This window comes from Brienomyrus brachyistius, chromosome 1 (assembly GCF_023856365.1).
Source record: "Brienomyrus brachyistius isolate T26 chromosome 1, BBRACH_0.4, whole genome shotgun sequence".
Lineage (NCBI taxonomy): Eukaryota > Metazoa > Chordata > Actinopteri > Osteoglossiformes > Mormyridae > Brienomyrus > Brienomyrus brachyistius.
Window position 1 is genome coordinate 14,886,792 of NC_064533.1, and position 24,425 is coordinate 14,911,216.

At 47.4% G+C, this 24,425-nt stretch overlaps 1 protein-coding gene across 5 annotated transcripts in view; it reads right to left on the bottom strand.

The window, feature by feature from the left end:
• Positions 1 to 328: 328 nt before the first annotated feature.
• The window catches only part of LOC125745071 (RAB3A interacting protein (rabin3)), a 32,703-nt gene continuing 8,606 nt past the window's right edge, over positions 329 to 24,425 (bottom strand). Inside the window, exons 1-12 of one of the 5 annotated variants that reach the window (XM_049017550.1) lie at positions 22,477 to 22,620; positions 16,724 to 16,847; positions 16,256 to 16,526; positions 15,663 to 15,891; positions 11,796 to 11,891; positions 10,808 to 10,885; positions 9,273 to 9,476; positions 7,188 to 7,316; positions 5,285 to 5,397; positions 4,282 to 4,381; positions 2,820 to 2,889; positions 329 to 2,667 (exon numbers count right to left, since the gene is read on the bottom strand). In XM_049017550.1, the coding sequence (XP_048873507.1) occupies positions 2,585 to 2,667; positions 2,820 to 2,889; positions 4,282 to 4,381; positions 5,285 to 5,397; positions 7,188 to 7,316; positions 9,273 to 9,476; positions 10,808 to 10,885; positions 11,796 to 11,891; positions 15,663 to 15,891; positions 16,256 to 16,500 (1,347 nt within the window). In that variant the 5' untranslated portion in view covers positions 16,501 to 16,526; positions 16,724 to 16,847; positions 22,477 to 22,620 and the 3' untranslated portion in view covers positions 329 to 2,584. Of the gene's footprint in view, positions 2,668 to 2,819; positions 2,890 to 4,281; positions 4,382 to 5,280; positions 5,398 to 7,187; positions 7,317 to 9,272; positions 9,477 to 10,807; positions 10,886 to 11,795; positions 11,892 to 15,662; positions 15,892 to 16,255; positions 16,527 to 16,723; positions 16,848 to 17,158; positions 17,309 to 22,476; positions 22,621 to 24,425 lie in introns of those variants that run through there. The other 4 variants (XM_049017560.1, XM_049017540.1, XM_049017567.1 and 1 more) reach the window with 4 other exon arrangements.

Here is a 24,425-nt window from a genome sequence, read left to right on the forward strand (position 1 = left end):
GCTCTTGAAGGAAGTCTCTCATCGGTGTCTAGGCCTGGTTAGAAGATGCCTCAAAACCTTCTCTCTGTCTCAGTGGCCACATCACCTGCACTTTGTATAATGATGAATTATCTGAAAATCGCTGACGACGACTTCTTGAGAACTGAAGAGCTAGACACCACTAAGTCGTAGCATCTTAAAATCAACAATATCCAACTTGTAGTTCTTTTTCATCATACTTTACAGTCACATTTATGAATGAATCATTTACCTGCTAAGTATCAAAATACTTTATGACTTCTTTACATCTGGCTTCCTAGAACTGTGGAGAAACTTACAGCGAGAACAGTTGGAGGAAAAAAATCTTTTTATTATTTTTTTTTGAAGTCCTTCCATAAGCTTTTTAAAACTTCTTTTTTAAATATATTTAGCAATTAGGCATCCTGAATGAGTTAAGGAAGCCCAACATATCCAAACATATTTTAATATGTAACACTCCACCAGTTTGATAAATGATAAAGCCACACAGATGTGGAAAAATGTTTGTATTTGTATTTATGCTCTTCTGGCTATAACGGCAGGAATGATTCTTGGAGGATAACTGAACAGACGGTATGCTAAATGGAAGGGCCCCGATACAGACCGGACTACAGCAGACTCCGCCTCTGACATGCCTGATTTCGACCCAGAAGGCTCAGCAGGCTTCATACAGCACTCAGTCCAGTGGTTTAGCGGGTACCTGACACAGCATGGAGACCGACAGACCAATCAGTCTGCAGATCTCCATACATGAGCGGCTCCTATTGGTCCAAGACACTCTTATTAGTCCCTATGTTTGTTTTTTGCAGCATATTGAATGGCCCTTAACTCCAATGCATATGATGCACAAAGGTCACCATACCCACGTTTTATGTGCAATTACCATTAACTTGTGAAACACCACCAGGTTTCTGCTTCCCTAGAGCAGTTATAAGACACTATATTAGACAATACAAGCATTTATGTAAACAAAAACATTGCTAATTCTCATAGTATTTAATTCTAGAGGCGAAAACATAACTGAAGAAACACTGGAGTAAAGACAGTGAGGACATGCAGTCCTGTTCTGGGAAGGATGTACAGTAAGGATGTTGAGAGCCCCAGTGGCCCCTGGTACCAGGGCACAGTCTTACACACGTTCACCCAGGCAGGCGTAGACTGTAGATGACTGACAGAGACACGGATGTCAAACCAACGGCCACAATGACCAAATGCGAAGAAAAACGTAGCGTTCATGAAACCTCACTGATACGCCAACCAACGCCTCGTCTTTCATCAGTCAAGTTATGAAGCCTGCAGTATTGCTTGTTAGGGTATTGCGCTGTAGTATGTCCGTCTGCCTGTGTGACATGTCCAAAACCCCCACCGTTAACTTTAAAACCGATACACTACTGTAAGCGGAGCTACAGCAATGGGCAACGTCGGCCCCTGAACATCCCACTGCCTGCTGACTGCGACAGAGACAAACTCGGCTTCTGTTACCAAAGAGGTATTAAATTATTAATTATTAGGAAATTAAATACTTTTTTATATATTTAGCAGATACTTTTATCCAAAGAGACAAACATTTTTCAGCAAGCAGGCCCAGGCCGCCACAGGAACCTCGTTCAAGGGCCCGACGGCGAAATCGGTCTTCCGACCCTGGGATTTGAGCTAATGACCTTCTGATTGCAGGCACAATGTCCAAACCCACTGAGCCACCGCAGTCATCCAGCTATTAGCCATACCATTGGTCCCTTCTACCCCCCCCCACCACTCATCACAGTTTCTCTCAGGCATTCTGCTACTCCCCCCGCCCCCCCCCACCCCCGCTAATGGCATGTTTTAGGAGCTGCCTACTATTTTCTACTCAGACATGGAAGTCAAGCTTTCTGCGTGCGTCTCTGATCAGGAGAACCTCCCCCCCACACTTTCCTTCCTACACTTAATTATGTGTTCCAGAGGTATACAATTTTATTCAGTATGTTCCAGAAAGGCACTAAAAGAAAGGAAAGCTTTGTAAGATCAGAGTGCAAAAAGAAAAACAAAAAAAAATAAAATCTTACGAACAGACAGGTTAAACAAACATACAGCACATTTCCTGTACATTTACACGCACAATTTCACGGCCACATTTTGCCAGCTGATTGGGCTTGAGAACTAATGAGCTGGACACCATTCATTTGTACAGTCTAAAAATCACAATTTTCAACATGGCGTCAGCCTCCTCCATTGTACCTTTTAAATCACTGTTCCGCAAAAGAACACAGACTGGTTCAAACCCTAGAGATTTGTTTTTTAAATGAGAAATCTATTCAGCATCTCAAAACACATCATGTCATCAGATTGAGCAGCAGCCCCGGGTCGGCGTCTGCCGCTTTAATATCTCAACGTGAAGGTATACCACGAATGTCGGCCTGGCTTATAGCTAAGTCCGCAGCCGTCCCGTGGCTGGATGTATCCGTGGTTACGAGTCGCGGGGTGGAGGCGGTAGTGGTGGGTGCGGCAGGCTACCAGGAGAGCAGACCGCTTCCCGTCCATCTCGGGGAGGATCAGGACGAGGCCCCGTGTCACCCCTCCTCTCCCGTCACAGATCATCCTTGTAATAGCCGAGCTTTGCAAAAGACATTTCCTTCCGGAGCTGCATCACCTCCCAGAACATCTGTTCAGCTGGAAAACGGAGAAACGAGAGTCTGAGAGACGTGGCAAGATTACAGAACAGGAAATGGATCGTCCACGTGTGACACAATGGACACCGGTCACCGTTCACACGTTGTGGCTTCCCACAGGGTGACACCCGGAGCTCCCAGCCGGTGACTCACCGTCCTGCTGCTTGACGAGGCCCTGATGGATGTAGCGGATGTAGGTGAAGAAGTTACAGACGGAGGTGATCTGGGGGGCAGACGGACACATGAGAGCATGCTTGCACCGGGGGGGCAGAATAAAAATACCAGCAAGTGACACTTGTGTACATTCCTCCTCTGAAGGACAGAACTAGGAGTTCCCGCTCTGACTGTCCCCTGGAGCGCTCACTGCAAACCAAACACAGTCCCTCCAGAGATAAGATTACAGCTTTGATTCACCAGGACCCAGATCCACGAGGATTTGGGTCATTTTGGGTCATTTTGCTGGTGGGTTAAGGGCCTCACTCAAGGGCCCAAGGGCATGTGACTGTTCTGCCGAGGCGGGGGCTCAAACAGCCATTGTGACATGACCGGCATCCAATAAGGAGCGATATACCACTGGCTCATAAACCAGGAGAGCTTTATGGCACTGGGGCTGCCCCCCCTCCCCCACAACCAGCTGGACCGAATAAAACTCACAACCAGGCTCTGATGGACCCCACAAGCTCGTCTCATTAACAAACCTGGCTGATTCAGCTCCTCTGTTCCTCCCTTACCCAAGCAGAATGAGCATTGAGGCCCGGGCAGCATTACTGGGGAGGGAGAAGTCCCTAAGCCCCCACATTAATGCTAACGAAGGAACCCAGCAGATTCAATAGTGTTCCACTATCCTCTGGGCCTGGCACATATAACCTGTACACTTTATCGTACTAGTCAGTTACACAGGAGCACATGCGGGATCTGGGCTGGGGACATGGTCACTGTTATGGCACCTAAGTTGCCTTTACCCAAATTCTTCTATCCACAACGTAGTAGCTGTATTGTTAAAGGGCACATTGTAACTTATGGGACAGAAAGGCGCCACAAATCCTCAGAAGGTCAAACTGTTCTGGGATCAGCCCAGGAGGAGGAGAGAGAGAGGAGCTCCATGAAGGCAGCATAGTCACGGCAGCAGATTGGCTGTGAAGAAGCAAGACTGTCCCCCCCCCATGGTAAGGTCTGAAGGGGCTGCTTAATACCAGGCCTGCTGACCAGTCTGTACTGGTGAGAGGAGCCCATTTATACGTCTGCACTCAGTTGCTGAAAATGCACAAAATGTGAAGAGACTTCGGATCTGTCACGGGAAGGCTCGGGTGGACAGGCGATCGTGCGGGCGGTGGTTCAGAAAACCAGGCAGACGAGCAGGATCGGGGTAATCGGGGTTTATTCGGGACAAGGAGACACGGGAGGCGAGGGACCACCAACACCATGTGCACAGATCACGTAATGACGGACAACGATCACAGGCAAGACTCAGACTTAAATACACGGGACTGATCACAGTAATCGGACATAGGTGGAAACAATCAGGGAAACACGTTGGCAAGCAGGGGGGCGTGGCACACATGAGGAGCCGACGAGCAGGGCATGACAGGATCCTTCAGAGACGCGTCTTGCTTACCCGGTAGCGACAAAACGGAGACACATAGTAGTAGTTGCTGGATTCGCCAAACTTGATTCTGTGCTTGCAGGTTTTCGTCTGTCCACTGAGTGCGCACTTCCTGTGGGGCCAACAGAGAGGATGATGGGAAACGGAAACAACCTGTCCAGTAGAGTCAACTCACAGCACCATGGGGGGTATAAATGGAAATGACAAAACATTATAAAAATACATTTACATAGAGAAAAATGAATTGGACAGAGCAAAGCATACACTGAGGAAAGCCGCAGGAACACTAATGGGGGCGAGATGGTACAATTCATAGTGGATAGGAGGGAAGGTGGTCTTGCATTTAGTCAAGGTTTTTAAATTAGGCAGAAAATAAAAACAAAATTTGCCTGGTACAGAGAGACTCGGCAAAAGATGTCAATCTGTCACATTCAATTTATGCAAAATAATCAGTTCAAGGATTTTGGTATCCAACACATCCGGCCAAAGCTCGTGTGCAACAATATCGGGAAAAGACACCTGCTGCAAAGCCCAGGGCTTTTGCCTCAAATTAATTTCCCATAAGCATCAGACGGCAGTAATATACAAAAGGACAACGGCATTAAAAAACCCCAATAAGAAGTGACACCCCCCCCCCCCCAGGCATGCAAAGTGACTGTGCCACCTATTGAATGAGATCACAAAGAAATGTCACTTTCACCAAAGGCAGCATCTCTCAGCGGGTGACAGATGGCACCCAAGAATTTCTCTTTCAAGCTTCCAGGAAATATGGGCACACTTTGGGCTGTTGGTACAAAATACCCAGCATGCTCCAAAACAGGCATTCCCCGCTCACGCCTGGAGCTCCCCCTATGGGTCATTCATGTCAGCAAAACGCCCCGAATGCATGTGCGGCCTTGCCTGAGAAATCGAAACATTTATCATTCAGGTGACAGAAATAAAAAGCTGCCCTTCTTCCTGCTCCTCCACCGCCCCCACCCTGCGAGGTGCCCCCTCCCATCTGCCGCACACTTACTTTGGACCCCCGCACTCCACGGCCGACGCCTTCACCACCGGCAGCGGCTGGAAGCCCACCGGCTCCACACTGAGTGTGTTCCTCTCCACTGCCTCCAAGATGGCCGACGCCAGCTGGGAAAAGGACAGGGGAGGGCAGCGGAGGTCAAACCGGGGGGGGTTCACCGTAAACTTTGGACCGACCTGGCCGGAGAAGATCACTGTGGAAACATCTGGACAACTGCTCATTTACTCTTGAGCAAATGTACAAACCTGAGCCTCTATCCTGAAGCACAATTAACATGGTGCAATAAAGAAACAACAGCCTAGAAACTCATGATCACCACACGTTTATCAAGAAATTACATTACTTTTTATGTCCACTAGAGGGCAACAATAACCCCAACTACAGTGTTTCACAAATAACAAATAGCGTGCTACTCAATTAACATGGGAGGGTGGTTATCTTTGCTGAAATGGGTGAAAACCCCTAGCAGTGTGGAAATCATGGGTGTAATCACCAGCTAGGAAGAGGAGGGACCTCGAGAAAGTGCCCAGTACTGAGCTTCATGAGGAAGGCAGCACAGGAACCGGACTGTGGAGATTCAGCACATCATACTTGAGCATGTTACGTGAACAATGCAGGTCAGTGAAAGAATCCGACATTCAGCTGAATGCCTCTTTTGTCTCCCCGCAAGGACGCTGATCGTGCTAAAAATCCGCCATGAGGCAGATGTGTCTGACTTAAATTGTCAGACACAGGAGTATTTGTCCTATGGACTGTTTATCGGAGAAACAGCTCTGGAATATTTAAGCCCGTCTCTGGGCTGCTGTCAGCAGTCATTCGGCAGACATGTTGTGAAGCCTGTTTTCACAACGAAGCTATGTGTTTAAAAAATAGGAAATAAGCTCTGTTCACTGTCTTATGTTTAGAAAATGTATGCTTAAATATATATATATAGACTATGCATTTTGGAACAATCAATTAGGCAGCAGCAAACCCAAACTCCGTAACCTCACTAAATGCATCCATCTTTCATATGGCTGATACAGCCCACAGGACACAAGGCAGGGGACACCCTGGCTAGGATGCCAGTCTGTTACAGGGCACGTACGTACGCAAAAAAGGGGCACGTACTTACGCAAAAAAGGGGCACGTACTTACGCAAAAAAGGGGCACGTACTTACGCAAAAAAGGGGCACGTACGTACGCAAAAAAGGGGCACGTACGTACGCAAAAAAGGGGCACGTACTTACGCAAAAAAGGGGCACGTACTTACGCAAAAAAGTGGCACGTACTTACGCAAAGAGAGCCAATTTAGACACTGCGATTTGTCCAATATTTGGCCAACCACACAAGTGTAAGAGTACTACAATATTAACAATGAGACATCATATACACTCCACCCACACAGATTAGGTATCGATATTTGTGGGGACTCTCCATTCATTTCTATTAACAAAACCCTGATCTCAGAAATGACACCCTTAGCCCCTATCCAGTAACCTTAACCAAAAGAAACCAAACAAAATACAAGACTTTTGGCCATTTTACTTTTTTGATTACATTCACGGATTTTTATAATACTGAGTTTTACCTTGTGGGGACCAAAAAGGTGGTTCCCATATGGTCTAAGTAACAGGTTTTTATCACATTGTGGGGACATCTGGTGCTACTGGGCAGCCTAATGCCACAAGTGGCATCTGGGTTAGGCGGCTCCCCGGAGCTCGCAGGCGGGGAGGGGACGCTCCCGCTGACAGGCCTGTTTATGAGCAGCTCGGGAGGGGGCCATTAATAATTAACACAAGGAGGTAGCTGGAGCGACATGCGGCTATCATGTGATGCGGGGATGTAGGACAGGAGAGCTGGACGTCCAGGGAGAGAGCGGTACAAAGTCCGGTGCACTCCACCCATTCTTACAGACCTCGCTCTTCGAGAAGGTGAGGCAGGGGTAGATGTCTTCTCTGTAGATGCGCTCCAAGAAGGAGCAGCTCCTCTCCAGGGTGGGCTCCTCCCTCCAGGCCTTAAACTCGCTGAACAGCAGGCTGTCCACCTGCGGGAGGGGATGGTGACATCACTGTCACGGGTGCCATCGAACACATGCAGACACAAATACCGCAGCATGCCGCAGACAGCAGAGTACCCCAGTCCAGCCGTAATAATGTCACCCAGGCTCAGATATAGCCCTATAAATAAACCCATCTTTCCCATTAGGCCCAACTGCAGACACCACATTCCTCTGAGGAGCGTGTCATCAGGGTATAGGGAGCATGCTCAGAAGGATGACAGAGTTTGAGGGACGCCAGCTTCAGCCCCCCATCATACAGCACCCCCGGGGCATCGCTGATATCAGATCTGATCTGGGATCAGTCAAGATGTCAGACATTCCTAAATCTAATCCACTCTTCTCCACAACAAATTATCAATTTTCAACCCCTTCAGCTGCTGTTCGACATACTAGTAATACATAGAGAAAAGAGGCAGATTGTACAGGAGTCAGGAGCCACCACCGGCCCCATCAGACTGCAGCCTACAGCACGGCCAATGAGAACACTGCAGACACGCCCCCTTGGGCTCAGCCAATGACAGCCAGGCTGGGAGAAAAACAGTGCTGTGCCAGCTCACATATATTCAGATAACACATGCCCGCACATAGATGACGCATGTGCTGATTTAGGAATGTACATAGTGGGTACTTGGGGCCAAAAAGCCGCAGGAAAATGAAGACGGTGACCTTCTCCCATTACGTGCTCTGCATAACACTGCATCCCTGAAACTCGAGGAGCCTTATGATTCCCTCAGACTCTCTCAGAGAGAGTTTGTGTCCGGTTTGTCCCTCCCCCAACAACTAAACAGCCAATGAGCTGCAGCGCTGCTCTTACATCAGAAAGGGTAACTGGATGTTGCCTTGGCGACAAGAGGAGGCGGGGAGGACAGCACACAGGGGCGGGTATCTGGGTCCTGAAGAGACTAACGAGATGCCAGCTAAGGAAGTTGACAGGCCTCAAGCTTACGATAAATTCAAATAACAACTATGTATAATCAGTGCTCTCTATCAGTACCACCTTTGCCTGGATATAAACCTTTGTTCATTTGTGATACATAACCCTTTTGTGAATTAGCCTGTGCTTCTACCTTATACTCCAACAGCCCAAACTTTATGTGAGTGTAATATTTTGCATCTGGGTGTAACATAATGCCAGGTTTTAAGTTCATCAAGCACTTGAAAAAGTGAACCTGCAGACTGCTTTGGCCTGCCGTCCCATTCTGGGGGAGGAGGCCCCCTACTGGGCGCCTTTGATGGGCCTTAGGCCGCCTGTGACCCCCACCGGGATCAGTAGTCAAGAGAAGGATGAATATATGAAAACCGATTTGCTTATTTAGCATAAATATACATTTTAAGAAACTAATATGTTTATAATCATTTTGAAAAAAGCAGGTTGACGTCACAGAAGCCATATCTATATTTTATGTGGCCACTGTAGAGGATTAGCTCTGTCTATTAAACTTTCATAACATTCCACGATCGCTGCATGACTGATAAGAGTGGATGTTTATGTGAAGCTGTTAGAGGCTTCGGAGTTAAAAATCCAGTGAGGGGGTGTTTTTATCCACAGAGTGTTTGGGCTGGTGATGGGCTACCCCAGTGTGGGCGTGTGTCTGCGCGTGCATGTCTGCATGTGTGTCTTATTACAGCTCAGCCCGCGCTGCAGTGGTGGAGAACAGCAGTGTGCTCCAAGCCCCATCCCGATAGGAAGTGTTAAGATGATATTAACAGGGTCTTCACAGGGCACATCACACACTGAAAACTGATTCCGGAAACCCTGTAGCACACTGGACCACTGCCGAGCAGATAAGTCACCATCAGGCAAACATAATCAATACCAGAGATGTTTAATGGATGGTAATGATGAATAGCGAATACACACAGAATCAAACCAAAACCGTGCAAATACACTGATTTATTTATGCTGGGCTAGAAGCTTTGTGTGGGGGGGGGTGATGGTACCTCCTTGCAGTCGCGCACAATGGGCTGCGTGACGCTGAACTCCTGCTGGCTGCCCAGCATGGCGCTACTGGTGCTCTTGTTGCGGGCGTGGCCCTTCCTGAAAGGCACCTTGGGGCCGGTGGGCAGCTCCTTGCAGGGGGACGTGGGCGAGGTGGACAGTACCAGGGTCTTCAAGGCCGCCACTTCGGCCTGGAGCACGTCGATCTGCAGGAGGAGAGCAAGCTGCGTCGTCATGGGAGTGGGAGGTGCGACCTTTCAAGGCACATCCATGCTGCTCCTCACAGTCAACAAAGCAGCAACACACGTCCTGTGACAACTGTACTATTAATAACAAACTGAAACTAAAAGTCACAATTCAGTGCTGCACTGATTATGACTAAACGGCCTCCTGAATAGGGAAAAACGGCCACGATCACAACCAGAAAGACACTGAGAGAAAGATGCAAGGAGCCTCCAACACGATGCTGGATTTCCTGCTTAGCCAGATAACTTGTTGGATTTAAGGAAGCCTGGGCTAAATGTAAGTGAACGAAAATCCAATAAGCTAAGCGGCTAAGCAAGAAATCTGGCTTAGTGATACAGGCCCCATGTGTTAGTGACGCTGCTGTTAGTCAGCAAACCGTGTTGTGGATTTGGTCGCATAGCATCATCCTCACCATGTGTAGCTGACAGAAGAGTCATTAGCACAAGGTCGGAGGGCAGGTGAGATCGCTATTTTTCTTTGAATGTTTTTCCTGTTGAAATCATAATGGTCTGTGTCAGAGACCACCCCCCCCCCACTCTGATGTGCCACACACCAGCCACTCATTACTGGGATGCCTGGAACTCCTATAGCACAGGTGCCACCAACAACCAAAAATGCTGCCCCATCCAGCCATCTCAGGGGCAGACGTACACACAAATATGTATAGGGTGCCTTATAAGTGTTATAAGTTTCACGAAATTTCACAAAAATGTAACTTGCCCCCTTTTCCGATGTTGATGTTGGACAGAATTTTGTTGTACGAGATTCCCCTGTGTCGTCATTTCAACGGCAGTTTCACTGCTTCTCTATTTTATAAATGTTTCAAAATGTTTAGTTTGTCAAATACATTAATAGTTATAAATTGCATGCAGTCTGTTTAGATGATACTATTTTATGGGTGTAAACAGCACCCTAGCAGCAATATCAGTATTTTTATCAAACTTGTCAGTGTCTTGTTTGCTTATTTGTAATTTGTTTGAGGATGTCGCCATGAATCTACTAAAATATTTTCACTTTTTGTGCTCAGACAACATGTTTGTTCCGAGATGTGAAGCTCAAACGGGAGACTGGTCGGATGTGACATCATGCACCTGGAAATTTACAACTTCGCTGACATAATCGAATGCAGCATAAGATAGCAGCCAATCCCGCACAGGCCCTTCCCAATATGGCTGCCAATCCCGTACAGGCCCTTCCCAAGATGGCTGCCAATCCCACACAGGCCCTTCCCAAGATGGCTGCCAATCCTGCACAGGCCTTTCTCAAGATGGCCAACAAGACTCTCGCTCACCTTCCCTAAGGCCTCCTTCAGCTGCTTCTCTGCTGTCGCCTGCTTCACGTTGGCCTCCCGAACCATCTTGTGGGCCTCCTGAAAGGAAAGGGGAAGGGGCGGCACAACAGTTGAGACCCTCCACATCCCTCAGTGCCCCAACCCAGAACACAGTAGCCCAAAGCCTACATGGCAGAACCCCAAGCCAAGCCCACCTCACAGCAGACCCCCAGGAAAGCATGTTAGTTAGTGCCTCTAAAGACAGGAGCTTTGAAAACACAGGGGATAGAGAAGGAGGGAAAATGTTAAGCTAGGAAAAGGGAGGAGGGGATAAAAAGCCAAACATTTTCCATCACAGAGAAAACTAGGGACTTAAAAAAAAGAAAAAACAAACGACAGAGAGCTAAGAGACTGATTTAGCACATCTAGGATCTGGACCAAACCCAATGGTGTTAGGAGATGATGGTTCAAGGCCTTTATATTGAAGCAGACTGCTGTCAGTTTCATATAACCCAGGAGCACAGTCTGTTCAAACTGTATAATGACAACTGTGTCTAAACAGAGTTAAATAAAACCTCAATCCTTTATGGATAGGAATGGTGACAGGTGATTTTTAGCAAGCAATTGTTGTTTGACTCGTCTACTGCAAATGTAAATACCTTTACATATAATGCAGCTAAAAGCACGCAGAGATTAATTAAACCAATATTTAAAAGTACGCTGCTCGTAAGAGTACCACCTTAACTAGGCCTGGCAAGCCTTATAACCGCAGGTCCAGATCCTTACCACTTAGTCCATGTGCCTGTCATTATGTATAACAGCGATGCTGGAAGTTCTGTCTTCTTGTTTTTGCCCCCCCCCCCCCGACAGTTTTATGTGTGTCTGGAGAGCTGAGGGTAGATGTGCTGAAACCAGTCGCGTAGCTCCGTGCGTCTCAAAGAGTCCAGCCTCTAAGTGCTCGAGTAGAGGTTACTCTGGGGCTCAGGTCGATGGAGAATCCAGAACAAACCTCAAACAGGCTAGCTGTGAGCTCTTCCAGTTCTTGCCCAAGCTGGTCCCTTACTTTAGATAGCCTTTCACATTCTTCGTCTTTTAACTTAAGTTCCTTCAAAATAAAATAAAATAAACAAAAACAAAAAACAAAAATAAAGTGCCTTATTTGTTGGGTAATAATGAAAAAGGAAACTTAAAAGCTGTACAGCACGGGGTATTGGGTGGGAAAAGTTCCAGCCCTTTCCATCCAGCACACAAACAAACCGGCTGGGGTTCACTGACACCATGCTGGCCTCAAGCTCCGGGGGTGAGTGGGGGACCAAGCGTTAGGCGGCAGCGGTGGGTTCGAAACAGTTGTCATCTTGCACACTCATCATTCAGAGGATGAACAGCATGGGAGATCACAGAGTGCTGAGGTGCAGCGAACTCGCCGCAATAAGCCAAAGGCTAGACCATAAAACACATTAATAACAAATACAGAGCAAATTATTCTAAGTGGTCTCCTCAGCACCTAAAGTACTCAACACAGATGGCGGATGATGACACCCCCCGCACACCACACTAATTGGTGCAGTCCTGTTTGCATAAATATTATTGACGAGCAGCTGCGATTATTAATCTAGTGATCTTTTCGTTATTAGATATGGTTGAATAGGGATATGTGGCTGATATGCACACTGGGGAAATGGGAGCCCTCAGTGAAGGATGGTGGTGACGTTTATATCCTGAGAGAGGGACAGTACGGGACACCAGCAGACGCTCGGCAACCCCCCCCCCCCCTCCTCCCCCCTCCCAGGGACTGCGCACGGCTAATGGGTCCAGAGCGACCCCTGCAATTTCATCTTCCACGGGAAGAAGAAAGGCACCCATACAGCTGGGAACCCACTAGGACACGGGATGCTGGGGGGGGAGACGACAATATGAATATTTAATAGCATTTCCACATGACCATAAGCCATTATATTTTGAACCCCCCCCAATTCCCCCGCCACTCTGAGTGGCACTTGTGTGCTTCAACACGCTACGTTAATTTGGCAGATGCTTTTATCGAAAGTGACACATTTACTTTTTTTGAGAGCAAAGGATGATGTCACTATAGACCCTGGGATTTGAACAGACAACCCTCCGATCATAGGCGCTGGGTTGTAACCTGCAGAGCCACGTACTGATCTTACACACGACAGCCCATGGGGCCACAAGTGTCCCCCTGCTACCGCCCCGGCAAACCACATGCTCTCTTCAGCTCCAGGCCCCGCCCACAGGTGCGATGAGGGAGGAGCTGTGAGACGCAATGCCAGTTAACGCGGCACAGATAAGGCAAGATGGGGGTCGCACTCGGATCGCACGCCCTCTAATCATCGCAGCACTCTTACTGCGGCAACCACTAAAAAGAAGAGGTTTCATTTATTTTAATACTCGTCTGACAGTTTCTGATTAAACTCACTCCATCATACGAATGTCTGCTCAAAGGCAAAAAAAGGTTAAATGGATGGGGGGGGGGTATACATGTGGCGAGTCAGACAAAGTGAGAATCACACTGTTTACGGCTCCAGCCAAGGAGAAATCCTTCCTGCCGTTTCTTGACGGTCAGCGAGTGAAAACCAGGCCTTCAAAGCAACGGAAGGCAAGAAGCGTTCAGCCAGGTCAGCCCGCATGCCGGATGGCCTATCACAGGGCGCTGCCCTATGTGGGATCGTCACTATGGTAACAAGGATGACACTACAAAACAGGCTCTGAGTAAAGAGATAGCCGTGAATGAAACTGTCAGCAAAAGCTCGGGATGAGGGTGGATTGATGACCAATCACCTGAGTGACCTTATCCAGGGTCATGAACATACCAGATTCAGACCGTCTCCAAATTATAAAGCACATCTATTCCTCTGAGCTGCTCACCAGTGTGATCAGAAAAACATCAAGGAATATTTATCACTAATTGGACCTTCAATAGAAAATAATGAATTGAAACTGGACATCCTCACTGTTCTTAGCATCTCAATGTCCTAACACCTGTCTCAAATAAAGACCTTCCTCCCACGATCACTGACTGGAGGGACACACACACACACACACACACACACACACACACAATGCATAGTACAGGCACAGCCACGGGCAGCAAAGTCGTTCCCTTTCATGGCTCAGGACCTCAGCTCCAGGTTCAGCAGGAGAGCCGAGTCCTCCACAATCCCAGGCCTTACAGGGATACCACCAGATACTACAGGGATACATCCTCTGTACTTTAGACTGATTTTTCACTATGGATTTTTTTTTTACATAATTCTACAATTTCCATAATTGTAGCAAGCATATAGAGATTTACATAATCTCAGCCACCTAGGAATAAGATGAAGCAGATAGGCCTGTTAAATTTAAGTTGGAAGAGGTGTTCATATCTGTGACTTGGAAGTTATCTTAGTAGGGATATCACACACACACACACACACACACACACACACACACACACACACACACACACACACACACACACACACACACACACACACACACACACAGTTGAGAAAAAGGTCAAGCCAGCGTCCTGGATTCGAGGTTCACTGTTGGGAGACATAAGGGAGAAAACTGCCATCCTGCTCAATCCTGACAGGCCAGAGGCTGTGGCACAGTGCAGCAGAACTAACATGAAGCGTTACAAGAGGATTTTGTTCAAAATAAGATGTATGAAGCAAAACAAAGCCCAAAAGAGGAATTATCTGGGTTAGGGTGTTCCTGGCCAAACACTGAATGTGTCACAGCGACGACCAATGAGAGGAGAGGAAAAAAATTACATATATTTACACTTTTCACACACACTTGATAGCAGTGAAAAAGCTCGGATAATCCCCAGACCTTGTGAAAGCTCTTCTCCCACATACTGCCGGGAGGAGAATGTTTAACTGAGCACTGCGGGTCATTTCGGCACACAAACGACACATTCACCCTTCCGCTCCTGTGACCGTACACTTAACACACTAGCAGGAGGACATCATGTCGCTCACGGCGCTCGACATACTGTCCTGCAGGTACGGAGCTGCCTGGCTCTGACGCCTGGTGTTTATTACAGCCAAGGCTGATAAATGAATAACTATAGGTTGTATTTAAGGAGGGGTGGGAGGTGGCAGATGTGCGTGGGGTGAAACGGAGGTCGCCAGGCACCCCAACAAAGGGGGGGGGGGGTGTCACGGGATCATCCGAGCCTCCCTCAGTACATTCCAACCCCCAGCTCCATTTAAAATGCACATAAACGTGCAATCAGCAGCGCCCCCCCTCACCGAAAAGGTCACTGTGACATTACCACATAATTGACAGCAGGGTCCACGAAGATATAACAGGACCGTCACCCTGACAACCTACCGGTCCCCAGCCGATTTTCCCGACACGGCCCGTGGGGGGGTGTTTCCATCGTATCGGAAGAGAACCATGTGCTCCGACGTCCTGCCTGCCTACCCCTCCTGCCACCCATCCAGAATCTTGCTGATCTAACCATTGAGAGACCTGGTCCTGTACGAGGGAACTGGGCAGGGAGGGGGGCCAAAATGCAGGCCGTGGATAAACACAGCTTGGCTGACAGGGAAATTAATCTGGGCTATGGGGGTGCCATTGTGAGCTTCACAGCGGTTAAAATTTCCCCATGCATAATTCACTCTCCAAATGTATCTAGGAAACACTAAGTGGGGGAGGGGGACACAAGGGAGGGGGAACGTTCCTCAAATTTAATTAGGTGATGGTGGTGGAGGGGGGGGGTAATATTATGTATTTCAGTGCCAAAAGTGCCTTGACCAATGAGAAGCTGCACGTGCTGCGTGATTGGTGGAGAGTAAACGCTTACACGTCAGACAGACAGCACAGCACCACAGGCAGGCAGCCTGCGTGGGCGGAGCCTTACCCTCTGCGCTCTGGAAAGCTCCTCCTTCAACCTCCCATACCCTTTCTCTCTTACTTCCATCACGGAGGGGCTCCTGAGGTGTGACAGGCCGTCAGTGTTCAGACCGTGAGTCTCCTCACCTTCCTCGCTGCTCAGGACCCCGCCCTCAGCAGACTCTGCCTCCACTCTGATGAAGCCTGCCGAGGAGGCGGGGCCAGAGGCAGAGGGCTGGGCCTCGGATCCTGGAATGCTGGGGGGGGGGGGAAGCACACACAACAGTCATGCTAATTAAAACAAAGCTACCATGACCCACTGTTATACTCCTTTGCAGCTGACGGTGACCAAGACCAAAAAGCATAGCCATTAGCCACTGGGTTAGTTTGTCCTGTAAACACACCCTTAGGCACTTATATGGTCCATTAGTATTGTTTTTAGCATTTAGCATTAGTACACAGCAAACACATTGGCTCTGACATACCCTTGGGCAGTTATGTACTCCGTCAGCGTTACTAATAATGCGACCCAATAATTGTCAGTTTTAGTGTATAGCATTAGCTCACAGCAGTATCCCAACATGCCCTGTAATGCACGTCTCTGTACCCAGGATTACCCACCTTCCATTGTGGGCCTCCTCACTGCTCCGGTGCCTGGGGGCGGAGTAGACAGGCTGGGTGGGGAGCTGGTCCGCGCAGAGGGCACTGGGCGGGCAGGGAGCAGTGCTGAGGGCAGGAGCGCGGTAGAGAGTGCTGGGCAAGGAACTATGCCCGGGACTGCGGGACTCGGAGAGACCGTGCACGTCGGGGGTGGTTGGTGAGGCCAAGTTCACTTCATGGAAGCCTTCGAGAGGTTCACTGGCCATAGTGGTGAAGTCATCATACAGAGGGGCTGAGCGGAATCATGCCAGAGGTGGAAGAGGGAGCAGCAAGGGCAAATACAGCACACGGTTAGCACGCTACTTCTGCAAACTTATTCAAATATACTTCATCAAAAGACTTTAGGTTCAAGTTGCAACAGAGAATCGGATCTAATGAGCAAGAGCTACGGCAGAAATGTCACATGCAAGCATAAAAAGGGGCACTTACAGAGCTGTTCAGGTTAAAGATGTCTCACAAAACACATGCAGATGTGCTTCTCCGTAACACCGGTGCATGTGGGAGAGGTCAGTCGCCTCCTCAGTTCATCAGTCCATTTGTGCGGCCGCCATACCTGTACCAGAAAAAAACACAAGATTAAGTTACAGAATTGAGCTCTTTTAGTTTGTTAGTGGGACAGAGCTACGGGCAGCTCCTCCCGCACGTCAAACGAGTCCCTCAGACCCTCCAAGCTAAATACGAGCAAAAAGAAAAAAATTAAATAAAATCACGCACAAACACAACAAACTATGAATACACATCATTTCAACAGCATCAGCAAACAGACCAGGAACAAAAATACAACATGGAGGAGGAAGTTGTGAGAAGACAGATTCTAGATCATCACAGGCTCCTCCATTGCTGGAAAATCACTCAGACACTTACACCAGTTGGAGTGATACTAGACTCACTATGTCCTGAATTAAATCATTGCAACCTTAAAATAACAAACATTATCTTCCCACCCAGGGCACGGCCGTCCTGGCCGGTTCTGCTGCTGCCCACATCCCACATGCAAGCAGATGCAGAGCCCTATGCAGACACGCCCCTATCTGCATTCCGAAGGTTAAACAGACCGGAGGCTGTGGCGTCAGCCCTGCAAGTCCCTCTAACCCGCACATTAAAAAGGCACAGCTGCGCAGCTGATGGGACAAAGCGCGAGACTGTCAAGAGCTGCTGCCATGGCAACAGGCAGGACACCAGAGGTGCGTACACCACCCCCCCCCCTCCCCCCGCCCCCAGGCTGCCATTCAGCATTAGGAAGTTCAAAGCCACGCAACATCCCAACCCCCCAGGTGCCATCTGATCGAATCAGCGTGCTACACACACACAGTTCACCATAATAAAAGCCATATATTCTACTATATAAATAGGAGGTACCTTAAAGATCCCCAGAGTAACAGATTGACAGTTTCTGTGCTTTATTAACAAATCATCATAAAACACTGAATGAATCGTGGTTCTCCTTGAGCTGAAGGTCCGTCTAGATCACGACAGCCGGTTCTGACAGCGATAAGTATCACAGGCTCCAAATGCCAGTAAGGAAACAGAGGACAGGAGCGACGACGGAGCCCCCGGCACCCGGCTGGCGAGGAAATCCAAGCCTGCATATTGCCGCTAACTGGGATGCAGCCACTAGGCTCTAGGGGAACACAAAAACCGCGCACATGCAGCAAGAACGAAACACAAATAGATCATTAGGGCAGTGTGATGGATACGCAACATCTGGCACGTGGCATTTCTGGTGATTTCTGTTCGGTATACCAGGTGCTCCCTTCTCCCAAAGCTGCTGGAGCACGACTGGTTTGTGTAAGGGGTAAGGGACAGGTAAAGTGTACCAGGGACAACAGGCAGCTTCCTGAAGAACAGGGGTGGGTGCCACCCAGCACCGGGGAGCGGATTCACGGCGAGCTGTAGGGCGAAGACAGATCCTCGCACCCCCGCAGCCACCTGTCATGTGGAAGAGGCAGCGTCTGCCAGTGCCGTGCCGTGGGGAGGGGGGAATACTGATCACGCTCAAAGGGCTGGGATCTGTGTGAAAACTCCCAGAGGGACCAGGGACGGCTCAAAACGGGGAAAAGGGCATATGAATCCAAGATGGGGGGGGTCCAAATAATTCACTCCTCATACTGGGTGATAACTGTCACAGAGCCCCTTTAACGACTGCTTGAAATACATCTGATTCAACATCCCCTGCATTCACTGACTGGCTTATCAGCAGGAATGATTTAAAGCTCGAGGTAGAATCATGGATGCAAATACACTCAGCTAGATAAAGCATCACTCTCAACATGGTAAGACCATCTGAGTTTCATAACCTTAATAGCTTAAATTAAATGAATAAAACACAAGCCTTAATCACCATCTGTTATGAAGATTGGAAAAGTGTAGCTTCTCCTATTACTACAGGGTCAAGACACAACAGGAGCCATCAGCTAATGAGATGGTGCTTTTTGAAAGTCATTCTTAAAATGAAACCCGATCACTCAATACCCGATGGATCCAGGCCCATGGTGGGGTGGGGTGGGGTGGGGGGGGGCACTGGACCTCTGTCCCCACTCAGGAGCAGTCAGCTCTCCCTCCATTACCAGCAACAGCAATCTGGTTATAAAGCTGGTTTTAAAATCCCCCAAAAATATCCAGGACTGGGGAAGAAAAAACAAAATCACATGTCAAAAATGTTCCTATAAATGCCAGCCAAAGGGTTAGGGTTAGGGTACATGCTAAGGGTTCAGCTAGTAATGACCAAATGAAGCTTCATGAACCATTTGCTGTATTTTCTGGGCTCAGAGCATGCCCCAAAGCAAACCAAGAGCGCCATCTAGTGGAGTCAAAAAATACAGCAAATGGTTCATGAAGTTTCATTTGGATTATAGAATGGATTCACTGGATTATAGAATTATGCACAGCCACAGAAATTCAGATGGAATTACTAGGCAGCATTACACAGGTATTCTCTCCCTAGTCAGGCTACCTACCCAAAGCAGTGGGGTAGCCCAACACCAGCTGCACATGTGGCAAAAGCGACAGGATCTGACCCGTGTTGAGGAAGGTCTGCACATCACTGTAAGAACGACTCTTAACCCTCGCCCGCCTACCAGCTGGGTTGTACTTAAACTCAGTGATAACAGAAGACAAAGCATGCATTATACGGACCCACCCGGAAGGCTGTGCCAGAAGATGAGTCTGCAGTAGATTATTCTCTCAACTTTCCAAAGCTGCAGCTTCTAAGGTAACAGCCACTGGCACTAAAGTAACACACAGATGAGGGGGGGGCACCATCCATCAGGATCTATGAAGGCAATGTAGGTGCCACTTTATTAAGGCTCCAGAGGAATGGCTGGGAGGAAATAAAGACCAATCCACAAGTTCCAAGTTCGATTAAATAATCTTAGTTTACCTTACTAGAAGGTGGGGGGATCCAAGTAAATCAATTAGAGTAAAACCTCGGATTGCGAGCAAAAAATTTGTTACAGAAACGTGCCTGTTATCCAAAGCACTCATATCAAAGCAAATTTTCCCATTAGAAATAATGAAACTCAGATAATTCGTTCCACAACCCAAAAATATTCATATAAAAAATGATCAGTACAAAATGTAAAGTAAAAATACAGTAAAAAAATTAACCTGCACTTCACCTTTGAAAAGAATCGTGCATGATGTGAGGGAGACGAGAGAGAGGAGAAGAGGAGGGTTATTTTGTAGGATGACTTTCACTATAACGGAATCACTGCTATCTGTTGGTTCACTGGAATCTTTTTCTTTTTGGCGACTGTTGTGGTTTTTCCTTCCCCGCCAATCAGGAGTAAGGAGCCGCTGTACCTGATCTGTACTGTACTCACATTAACAGCTTTCAGCTTCATATTTGAACTGTGCAACACAAATACGGTCTCAAAAAGCACAAAGCATAACAAAATAAATATCCATTACGGTGCAGCATTTTAATAAGTACCTGTGCTGTACTTGTATTCACATTAACACCTTCCAGCTTCACATTAGGCCGTAATCACGCATGCGCAGCGGTGCCACTTCAGCCACCCCTTTCCAAATGTTGCTTGGGGGAAACACACGAACGCACAAAAGCTTCCGCATTTACTGCATTTGTTCGGTATTTATGCGTACCAAACCGAAAGACCCATACTGAAAATTTTCGATACGAATACGTGCATCGTTACACTCCTAGTAACAATACCAGCCCCCTCCTCTCTGCTCACGTGTCCCAAAACATGATACCTAGCAGGCCGACAGGAAAACGCTGCTCCTAAAACACTGCAAGATCCCCCCCCCCCCAGCTGTGCCAGCAGTCAGTCATTCTCCCTGTTCTCCTGCTCTGTCAATGTCAGCATCGCCACACACATACACAGTACAAAAGGCTTGATGGATCTTCGTTTATTCTCGGATTTGTACCCCCACCAAAAATAAACAGCAGAGGGAAAATAAAGCTCTGAAGCTTAAGTTTCCTAAAGCATCTAAAAATATATGTTTTTAAATTTAAACATAAACTGAAAGTATCTGTCTTGTCAGAATGTTTCCACAAAAGGTATTTCAGGGGTTACAATCTTTATAGGATATTTGCTCAGAATACATCTCTGCAAAGAAGACATTAATACCAGCAGAAAGAGAGAGAGACACACACACACACACACACACACACACACACACACACACACACACACACACACACACACACACACACACACACACACACACACACACACACACACACACACACACACACACACACCAGCCCCGCCCCCTGAGCTGAGTCACTCTCGCCCGCCTGCCTTACACGCAGAGCCAAGTCTGGCAGATGGAGCAACGAGCAGAGGAGAGCGAGGGGCCCACGGGGCCGGAGGCAGCCTCCAGAGGGGGTGGCACTCCTGCTTCACGAGGCCCCGCTGACAAAAAGAAAATGACTGTCATGTCACCATTCCTCAATGCCAGGCTTATCAATGGGTTGTTCAATACAAAACATACAAGCAAATCCCTCAGCCACATGTGTGAGGGTGACACTCCATATCCTGCTGGAAGACACTGCCCCTCAAGCCGCCACTGCTGTACATCCAACACCTGGGGGCCCTCTCAATGTCACCGCACGACACGGGCTTGCAGCTTACCATGCTCAAGAATCATCACCACAGGGGCAGCTCATGAGTTTTTCGCATATCGCACACGAGCAGATCCCAATCAAGGGAAGGAGGAATCGTCACCGCAGCGCAAGCCGGCGGCATACCATGCCGGGGTAGATCCCAGGTCAATGGAAAGGAGGAATCGTCACCGCAGCGCGAGCTGGCGGCATACCGTGCCGGGGTAGATCCCAATTCAATGGGAAGGAGGAAATAAGAAAAATAACAGTCTCACCATCACACATGGTCAGCCTGCCTGTTCTCCAGTCACAATAAGAAATTTCTGGTTCAACAAAACATCACTGGAGTCTTCTAATGTTCCCTGCAACTCTTTCTTGATTAACTACAGAAGTAATACATAACCTCTGTCTGACAACAGCAAGACAAGACCAAATGTTCCGTTTAAGGCTGAAGGACCACGGTCACCTATCCACCTATCCGTGTTAAACTCACCATGTTGCTAGTACTTGCAGAGTCGAGTCGAACGTTTATAGCATTGATCCTGCATCCAAAGCCAGGTCTCATAATCGAACAGTCACCCAATAGCAATCAATGTCTCTCATTGTAATTAATGTGTACATTGTGTCCAATTTCTGGTCTCAAACCAAATGCTCATAAGTAGAACCTTCAGGAGATGTTTTTCCCAAAAGTTGATGACATCTGCCATAGCATAAGAGCTTCCCAAAATCAATCAATCAGTCAGTCAGTTTGAGCATACAGCCAGGCTTTACCTTTTTAAACACTGCCTGGGATAGACATATAAGAGCCAGAATAACTCAAACAACAAAAAACCTGCAGAATACCATCTTATTTCTAAGCCCAAACAGAGATAACCCCAGAAGACAACAATGGCTACTCATCTTCACTACTAGCTACGCACCAAAGCCTTCAGTATCTAGCCGTGCGCCAACCCGATTCAACTGAATGTTACCTCACCCTTTCTCCAGACGTCCTGCGGCAAGGTGCACATAGTACAAACATTTTTCTTCAGGCTGACTAACAAACTCTTCAATGACATTTTTAGTCAATTCCATCACGCAAATTAGCCAAAAACGCTACTGAAATGCATAACATCACCTTTTAGAGTTGACCATTCTATAGATGCAGGCATTTACCCTCCAGGAAGGTGCCATATGGATGATTTTCACGAACGCAGCATTTGATCAAACACTCAAGGCATTTTAAAAGTACTGGGATCCTGACACGGCACAGAAAGGTTAACACACAGCTCATTTCTTCTGTTGGGTTTTAGCTAGTAAACAATCTGCTACAGCTGTTTATAGAAGAGGGTGTGGATTTAATAACCTGTAATACTTACTGTGCAACTACTACATCCCAGCGGTTATGTTTGAACAGCAAGGCCCAGCAGTTTTAGATAGCTGGGATACCAGAATGAAACTTCCACCCATTCATCTTCCAGCTGCTTGATCAGAGTCGCAGGAGGCCTGGAGCCGATCCCAGGCAGCAAAGGGCACAGAGCTGGATGCCATTCCATCACCGGGTACATATGTGACCCGTCGCCACGAAATGAGTCTTAAGTCGCACTGGTAGAATTGCACCCATAAGACTCATTTCGTGGTGATGGGTCACATATACACATACACACACACACACTAACACTCATGCCCTATGGGCAATTTAGGGGCGCCAAATAGCCTAACTTGCCAACATGTGGAGTCTGGTACTCTCAACCCTTGAGGTGCAGGGCAACACTGCTGAGTAAATAAGTTTTAGCTACCTTACCAGTAAGATAAAGGCACGTTCTGGCAGTGATAAAACATTTGACTCAACTTCACCCTTTAAATATCAAGTTATTTTAGACGAAAATTTTATCCAGATAGACCTTAATCACAGCACCGTATCATCTGAATCTCAGAATAAGGAGGCTCTGATCATGAACCACAGAAACAAAATTCCCTGTAACCCTATGATATGGCTAGACAAAACCAACGCACATTTAGAAAAATTAATAACGATTAAGTCAACATAATTAATGCCTGACAATGTACTCAAAGCCTCACACTGCAAATGTCAACGGACAAAAGACATCATAAAGCACATTTTATTACCTCAAAATGTACAACAATAACTGAAAAGGTATTTAATGGCCCAAGAAGAGAATGACTCAAAATAAGGTCCCTCTATAATGTGTGTGAAGGTCACAGACCGTGCCTTTCATAGTAAAATACTAAGGCAGTATTTCAGAGAAATGTAAAATGCATGCACTCATTCTCAAACAACAAAATAAAATAAAATCTTCCTGTTTTTCTGGACATTTCTATTAAAGTATCCAACAACTTAAAAATATTACAGACATACTAATTCTGCATTTTAAAATATATGTATGTGTGATGCCCGGCTTGTCCGCTCCTCGTGTGTGCCACGCCCCCCGATTACCCATGTGTACTTTCCTGATCGTCTCCAGCTTTGTCCGTTTACTTTGATTAGTCCCGTCCTATTTAAGTCCTGGTCTTACCTGTTCCCCTTGTCCGTCATTGTGGTTACCTGTAGTTCGTCGTGGTCTGGTGTTTGCTTCTCTCCGTTTGATGTTCCCTGCTACCAGACCCGTATTAAACCCCGAGTTTTGCCCTGATTTTGACCTGTCTGCCTGTTCTTACCCGCCGACCCGCACGATCGCCGCTCTCCCAGTCCCCGATCGTGACAGTATGAAATCAATAACATTTACATAAAAATGAAAGCAGACCGATTTAATTCACTTCTAAACCTGCTATGTGCTAGTAAACACCCTTGTCCCGGACAAGAATTCATAACTTTAAAACGATTTTTAAAAATTCTTAAGCCTTCAAAATCTAAAACAATACCTATTGATAATATAGGTATAAAATTTTACTATTATAATAATGTTTTTAAAATAGCCGATGCCCCTTTAAAGGTGTCACGCCCAGCTCGTACGATCCTCGTGTGTGCCACGCCCCCCTGATTATCCATGTGTGCTTTCCTGATCGTACCCAGCTGTGTCTAGTTATTTAGCTCCGTCTTGTGTATTTCAGTCCGTGTCTTGCCCT